General features: G+C 30.1%; 1 protein-coding gene across 2 annotated transcripts in view; it reads left to right on the top strand.

The window, feature by feature from the left end:
• Positions 1-6,399: 6,399 nt before the first annotated feature.
• LOC102584798 (protein TIFY 10A-like) overlaps positions 6,400-8,748 on the top strand; it is a 6,214-nt gene continuing 3,865 nt past the window's right edge. Inside the window, exons 1-2 of one of the 2 annotated variants that reach the window (XM_015315238.1) lie at positions 6,400-6,674; positions 7,579-7,690. In XM_015315238.1, coding sequence (XP_015170724.1) covers positions 6,533-6,674; positions 7,579-7,690 — 254 coding nt within the window. In that variant the 5' untranslated portion in view covers positions 6,400-6,532. Of the gene's footprint in view, positions 6,675-7,572; positions 7,691-8,748 lie in introns of both variants that reach the window. The other variant, XM_006361270.2, reaches the window with a different exon arrangement.

The raw sequence follows: 8,748 nt of genomic DNA, 5'->3' as shown, positions 1-8,748 counted from the left end.
AAATTTAAATTATTAAAACATATATAATGATTTTATAGAAAAAATAATATCATATAAAATTAAATGAAAAGGATAATAAATTCAACTTTTACCATGATAAGGTTGAAAAATATCTTACTCTTGCTATATTCCTTAAATAATTAAGAGTTTAGACTTTAGTTAGGATATTAACAGTTCTTCATTTTTATTTGAAAAATAAATAAATATAGATAGTTATCTTAATATTTGTTGTTTTAACAAAGATATATATTAATAATTTCATTTTTTATAACATTGGGCCCGTGTCACGGGGCCACTCCTAGATAATTGAGAGTCTAAAATTAAATTAATTAGTAGAGTATGCACATTTTTCTTATTTTTATCCTAATTGTTATTTTAACAATGATATATCAATAATAAATTTTAAAATATAATTAATAAAATTATTCTGTAATATGTTTTTGGTAAAAAAACTAAAAAGAAGAACCTTGATGACTACTGAAAAAAATGTATCATCTTTCGCTAATATATAGTAGTAATACTCTATATGTGTATAAAGTGTCGCTTTAAGTATCTAATGGTATAATGTTTCTATGAGTATAATAATTTATTATTTGACAATCAACATCTATTCATGGATCGAGAGCGTAATCGATTTTTAGTATGCAATACTATGAGTATATGATTAATAATTACTTAGGATGTGTTTGTTAAGATTAAAAATATTATTTTAGAAATGATTTCTAGGAAAATAAATATGTTTCTTATTTATTTTCTTGCTTTGATAGGTTGACAAAAATTATGATCCTAAAAGCATTTTTATATAATTTAGACAAATACTATAAGAAGTGAAAGTAGAGGGTAGGGATGTGTGTGGTGGTGGAGATGAAGATGGGGGAGCTCCATATTATGGGGTAAAGATGAGGTGTGGTTGAAAACGGAGGAAGACATTATCAATGTAGAATATCATGTGTAACTTCTTTTTTTCATACGTCTATTACAGAAATCATTTCCTCATTTTAAAAGGATAAAAAAAAATTCTAGAGAAAATATATTGCAAAGATTTTAACTGATCAAATATAGAAAAATTAACATTGTACATAACGAACACCACCTTAGATCTATCAAATTTCTTTTCTCCAATTTCACGTTAAAAACAAACTTAACAAAAAAAATAATACTTAATAATATTGGGCCCGTGCTGACACTGGCCATTGCTTTCTAGTATATATATATATATGACTTTGAAAGTTAAGGTTTACGTCCTCTATTACTTTAAATTATTACGTTTGGTGGATTTTTGCTATAAAAAAAGAAGTGTAAATCAATTTAAAGATGATTTTGTTTATCGATAACTTACAAAATTCATTTTTGAGTATTTGAATATTTAAAAACCCTAATAATGAAGATTTTAATTTTTTATTTTAATTCACCGGATAATATTTAAATTTATATGGTTGAGCATGAATCTTGCTCTCAATTAGTTTCAAAACATCAAAAAATAAAATTTATAATCATAAATTAAGAAATTATTAGTTTCTTTCTAAAATCCTAAAACCTTCAATTATTAGATCTGAATTTAACATCTTCGCTATCAAATGTCTTGTTAATTAGGGTGAAATGTCAATGGAGGCAGTTAAAGCAGGTAAGGATACTAATTTTGGGCGTGAATGTCCATGTCCTAATTTATATGACGTATTGTAACGATTCAAAATGAATCATGAGTGGCATCCACACCAATGAATGCAACCCCAATTTATAATAGCTATTCAACTCGGGAAATACGACAATAATGCGAAAATTCAAGTCTTATTAAAGGAATTAAGAAATCAAATCAACTAAGAGTCTATCACATCTTATTTTCAAAACCTGAAAATCATCACATCAAGGACATCTAATATCAAAATATCAAGTCTAAGAGTATCAAGATACCAGAATAAATAAATAAAATAGTTTGTGTCCGTAAACTAAGAAAATCATGCCATGATCGAGAAAATCCAACACGAGCTAAAATGAATAGCTCACCTTGGAACTTGATGTGCTAGAGGCTGGCTAGGGCTGAAGGCGAGTTGAAGTTGTTGATACACTATTGCACTCCACAAGAGAAATGAACAAAATACAAGTAGGGGTCAGTATCGGGCAACATGTACTAAGTAGATATCATCGGCCAACTCAAAAAAGAAACCAATAAGCATAAAATAATAACATGAAATTAACTATAGCACTTAGCATGTGAGAAAAAACAAACAACATGAACAAGTGGCAACTACACTAAAGGAAGTACGTAATCAGTCAACAATATCAAGAACACACACGATGTAACGACCAGGTTCCGTCGTTATAGAAATGTCAACGGGGGAGAAATTGGGGCCGGAAAAACTTTTTCGTAGTACTTGAATTTTCCCAACCTTGTCCAGATTTGGACGAAATCAGAGTCCTTGAGGTGTGGGGAAATCTAGTAATAATCGGGTGAAGTAATTATAGTTTTGATTGCATGAGTAGTTAGATAACTTGTTAAGGAATCCGTATGACTTTACGGAATTGAATTCGGGTGAGTAGAACTCCCGAAATCGATCTTAGTGTGAGGGGTATTTTCTGATCGTCATGGGTTAGAGATATGTAGTGAAAGGGGATTTTGGAATTTCTTCAATTGACTCACTGGTTTCGTTTATGCCGCTTTGGGGGGAGTCTGGCCGCTCAGGCGGGGTCGCTACAGCTGGACATGGGGCGCTGTGGCGGGTACGACGGGACTTAAAATCGTAGAAAATGATGGATAGCTCACTGGTTCAAAAATGCCGCTCTGGCAGGACTTGATGTCACTCTGGCGCCGCCGCTACAACTGGATGAGGGCCATTGTGGCGGGCCAAACGTGACTTAATGTTGTTAATAAACCCCTAAGCAACCTTATTTGGCACTTTTCGACTTTTAGAGCTAAGAAATGACCCCAGGCAATTTCTACTCGTTTTTCACCATTCTTGAGGCTAACGGTAAGTTTTTCACTCCCCGAATCCGTTTCTCGATACGTAGAATGTAATAGAATGGGTGAATATTGATGGGAGAAGGTCTTGTTATAGATTTTATGGTGGAAACAACCCTAGTTTGGATGTTTGGGATCATGGGTTTGATCTAGGGTTCATAGAATTGTTATAGTTTCGGGTAATTAGCGATTGTTTGTTGATTCCTGTGTTATTGTGATTGTTTGTAGACCAAGAACAAGCGAAACGAATCTGGAAAGGGAAGGATCAAGTTTCTTAGGGTTTCAAGCTTGTTTCGAGGTAAGTGATGGTTGTGATTCTATGTTTGTGTGATGTATACTTGTTCTTGCTTCATTTATGATACTTGTGTATGTATGAATGTTGCAATGTTGATCACACTTGATGTAAATGAGATAGATGAATATCATTGCCATGAAATCATGATGTAAATGTATAATCTTGATGATGTACTTCTGATTGTGATTGTGGTGTGTTAATGGGATCGGTTGCCACGTTCCGGCATAACTAACTTATTGGTTGCCACGTTCCGGCATAACTAACTTGGATGGGTTCCGTGAGAGGACCAATGATTTCTGATAAATGTATATTGATAAGCATGTTGATAATATTGTAGATGTTGATATATATTCATGTGATTGTAATGTTGTTTGACTTGTTTATGTTGCACTAGTGGGATAGCCGCGTAATCCTACCAGTACACTGCGGTTGTGTACTGATTCTGCACTTGCTCTTATTTTTGTTGAGTACAGGGCATCTTCACGCGACTACTAACATACCTTGCTTAGAAGATCAGTGATCGTCGCTTCGAATTCAAGGGTGAGCTCTTCCAGGGGTGCCATGGGATTCTCTTTCGTCTATGTCCATCATTTTCGGACTTAGATATTTGTTCTAGTTAGTTGATTAGTTCATTAGTGTGGGATTTATCCCTTCTTGTTTAGACTTGGATCATTGTTTAGATGTTTTGGTACATTGACTTTCAGGTTCTAGGTATTAAATTTCTGCATTTGTTAGTTAATTAACTTGCTTCCGTAACTTAATTGTCTTAGTATTGTTTTAGTTGCTTAGTTTGGTTGTAGTATAGGTTCTACCACTGGATGGTTAGTGTGGGTGTCAATCATGACAGTTTGGGTCGTGACACACGAGGACTCAGGCTTCCACACCACGCTCTTTTGGGAAATAGGTTCTTTGAGATTAAGTATATTAAGTTATTTTGATATGTTTTTCTTTAATGTTACCGTGCAGGAACGTGACACCCGATCCATAATATCGTGCTGAAACGTGACACCCAATCCAATAATATCATGTCGGCTCGTGGCACCCAATCCAAATATATCGTGTCGGCTCGTGGCATCCGATCCAAATATATCGTGTCGGCTTGTGGCACCCGATCCAACAATATAGTTAATTCATCATTCTTTATCATCTATTTCCACTTCCTTAATGATACTCCATTAAGTCTTCTTTATTCAAGGCATCATTTTAATAGAGCAAGTTCAAAATTATGAATTTCGCGGTCTTGGGATTACAGACCAACTGGCACAATACATGAATTATCCAACCACAACAATTAAGTACATAGAAAATTTCATAGCATTACTCAATGACTATCAATTACTATTAAGAGTCTCTCTATCACAAAGAATAAACCATAACCTACGTCATATGACCACCTTAAAAAAATGCATATATTGAATTCTTATTACCTTATGCTCTCGCATTCTTTTTTGTTCGACACCTTCTTCTTTTCTTCTCTAAATAAAATAATTATGTACAAAAAAGTGACAAATTCTACTAACTTATTTTGATAAATATGAGTCAAGTGGTAAGATATTAAATAAATTATGGACTTGACCTATTAATCACCAACTAAATTAATTACTTAATAAATATCCGTCAACTAAATAACCATAGTTATACGAATAGTTCAAGATTCTCATTAATATTTACGGTAAGGTTCTTTTATGAGAGAAATAGGTCTAGTGTTCGAAACGACTTAACAGGTCGTTACACACAGTTTTTGTTTTAGTCAGTTTTTTTTTTTTAAATGACATATTTTTATATTTAACAAACAATTTATTACACTATCAATATTTTAACCATGTTATTTTCTAATACGTTTAAAAAATGTTTTTTTCTAACAATTTTTTTAATTTTAACTTTCCACTGATATATTTAAGGCCATAAGCTCTGTCTATCTTTAATTTAAGATCACAAATTAAAAAAAATTGCTTTCTTAAATTTTACATCAGATTAAAATATTACAAATAAATTGAACGAAGAAACAAGCCATTATCTCTTTTTTTAATAGCGAAATATTTAGTAGAATTTTCAAAACTCGAATTTGAAACATGTGTTACTCATATTTAAGGTCATAAGATCTGATTATCTTTAATTTAAGATCACAAAATTAAAAAAAAAAACATTACTTTCAAAAATCTCACATCAGATTAAAATATAATAAATAAATTAAATGAAGAAAAAATTCATTATCTTTATTTTAATAGTGAAATATTTCGTAGAATTTTCAAAGCTTGAATTTGAAACATGTGTTACTCATATTTAAGATCTGAAGATTTGTCTATCTTTAATTTAAGATCACAAAATTCAAAATTCTTTTTTTACTTTCTTAAATTTCACATCAGATTAAAATATAATAAATAAATTGAACGAAAAAGTCATTACCTTTTTATTCTAATAGTGAAATATTTAGTAGAATTTTCAAAGATCGAATTTGAAACATGTGTTACTCATATTTAAGATCATAAGATATGTCTGTCTTCAATTTAAGATCACAAAATTCAAAATTCTTTTTTATTTTCTTAAATTTTACATCAGATTAAAATATAACAAATAAAAATATAGAAAAAAGTCATTATCTCCTCTTTTTAATATTTGCAAAATATTTAATATAATTTTCAAAGCTCGAATTTGAAACAATGTGTTACTCATGCATGTCTACTATTTTGGTAGCCCCAATTTGGACCACAAGTCTTTATGATATTCACATGTATATCAAGAAAATAAAATAAACGTGCTAAATAATTGAAATGTGGGCAATATATAAAGAGATAAAGACTGCTATTGACGGTACATCAAAATCACGAGCAATATAGTATCACACTTTAATTTTTGTGATACATTTTTATTATTTAGATATAGTTTAAAGAATTTTTAAAAACGTTTATTTTTATTTGCCTTTTAATTATTGTGATTTATAGTATTTTTATGTAAATTTTTATTTTTAAAAAAATATATTGAACTCTGAATTCTTATGAAAATTAGATAATTTGATGCTCATCATGTTACACAAGGTGGGCCGGGACAGAAGGAGTATACCTAACCTTACCATTCAACAGCAACACCAACAATAGCACTATCAACATACTCAATGTAATATCACTGATAAAATTTAAAAAGAATGAAATGTACGTAATTTTATACTACCTTGTAGAGATAGTAAAACTGATTCTACCCTGCCACTCAAGATATATTTATTCCCCTACTCATGAAGAGTAGTCATCATTTTTCTTCAAGCTAAAGAAGAGAATAGATCCAACATGTCAAATAGGCCACTTTCTTCATTAGATAGTGAGAAATCCCATTTGATGAAGACTTGTAATTTGTTGACTCAATATTTCAATGGAAAAGCAGACCTCAAAAATCTAAATCTTACAATTAGTAACAATGGAGAAGCCAAAGGTAATTTTCACTTTTCCATATTTGTATTTTAATTTTGCTTTCTTATTTCTACTTCATTTATGCTTTTATCTTTGAAGAAAATTGATGATGTTTCTCAAGTATCAACACCTGCAAGTGTGCATATTGTGTATTGGAGATTCACGTTTTATCGAACTGAACTAATTAAGAGCATCTTTTTTTAATCGAAATAGATAAAATTGTAAATAGTCCATTAGTGGATAGGATGGTCAACTTGATCGTTGGAGGTTCATTTTCCTCAACCAATTTGATTATGCCAGCCTTGATATAATATTTTATTATGAGCTGACTTGATAATGATGAAGGCCTAGTTTTTAGTGAGCTAGTGGAATTCAAGTATGAATTTAAATTTTCCTCAAAAAATTCTTTTTTATAACCTCAATACATTTATATGCATATATACTAGACTATCAAGGATTATGTCCAATTTTTAAGCGATCTCAACTATTGTTACGTGTTTGTCTTAATTTTCTTAGTATTTTTCTTACTTCTTTTATGATTTTCTTCCTGGAAAATAAATGTTAGTAGTATAATAACTATAACAGTTAAATGTTTGTCTTGATTTTCTTACCTTTTTTCTTAGGATACTATTGCAATTGTAATTATACTTTTTCTTCAAAGAAAAACATAAATCTTCTACATTTGGCTAATCAGTTTTTTATTTTATTTTTGGATAAAAAGGTTTTTTGAGGATTTTTCCTTCCCATTTACCAACATCCACTATAGTGAATTTTGTGAGATTATTCTTTCGATATTTTTGTACCTTTTTTATAACAATAAATATATGTCCATCAATTAATTTAAATTTATTATGTTTATATATATATATATTTTTTTTATTGTCTTATTTATTAGCCTCTCTGCAAAATTTATTTATTAGCCTCAGCAACCAAGGATTTGTTGACCAACATGGAAGAATCATCAACTAAGACAACAGAGCAAGACCAGAAATTAATAGATCATGTTCCTAAAAGTGCAATAAATAAAGCCAGCAGCAGGTTTGAATTTATTATTGTCCTTTTATTCAATTTATGTGACATAATTTTTGACACAAAATTTTAAAAAAAATATAAATTTTTAAAATTAAGATCTCAATCTTGTAATAATATTTTTATGATTATAAAACTTGTAATCTAAAACATATTTTAGCATTTGTGTGATCCTATAAAATCCTTGCATTCAAATAAAATGAATAGTGTTGTTTACATATCTAAAAATGTATGTACCTATTTTTTTTTTGGGAGGGAATAATAAAATTATTAATATCAAATTAAACTATTTGTCATGTTATATATAGTGACTATAGTAATAAAGTAGCGGTCATAATTTTTTTCAAACCCACCATCTTGTGTTCTTCCCATGATCTAGAATGTGACTTCATTCATTTCATCCACTCACTCATTATTATTGAAAGATGTGGTGCAGTGGATGAAGTTGCTCCTTCCTTAATTACAGATTTAATTAGAGCCATGCGTATAAAAATAATTCTTGACAGGAAGCGCTTTTCCTTGAATGAAGTCCTACATGGTGTAAATCCAAAATAATTAAATTTTAATACGAATATCGAACACTGAATAAAAAATCTAAAAATCATCTACTTACTCACTAAATTATCCACCAACCACAACCACTGTCATTTTATTTAGAAGAAATAATCACATAACTATAAATTATAGTATATAGGGGTGTTTCTTCCACATGTGGTGGATGAATAATAATAGAGCAACTTTCACATATAGCAAACAAAAAATCATATTTGTATGCTATAGCAAAGTTTGCATAATTGCGCTCCATAACAAACATATATATGTATAATTCGCTATACATATACAATTGAAAGCTGTCTATTTCGCTATACATATATACAAAAAGAAGCAATTGTATAATTCGTTGGCTCATCTTCAGAATTGTATAATTTCGCTGGCAGGCCATTTGTATAAATTGTTGTTAGCCTCTCGTTTGTATAAATCGTTGACAAAAATATTTGTATATCAAAAATCGCTCTCTTTCGCTTTATACAAACATAAATTATACATTATACAAACATAAAACTGGG

The sequence above is a fragment of the Solanum tuberosum genome, unplaced genomic scaffold, assembly GCF_000226075.1.
Source record: "Solanum tuberosum cultivar DM 1-3 516 R44 unplaced genomic scaffold, SolTub_3.0 scf00344, whole genome shotgun sequence".
Classification (NCBI taxonomy): Eukaryota; Viridiplantae; Streptophyta; class Magnoliopsida; order Solanales; family Solanaceae; genus Solanum; species Solanum tuberosum.
The sequence above is the reverse complement of the archived record's forward strand: the minus strand, read 5'-3'. Positions and strand labels throughout refer to the sequence as shown.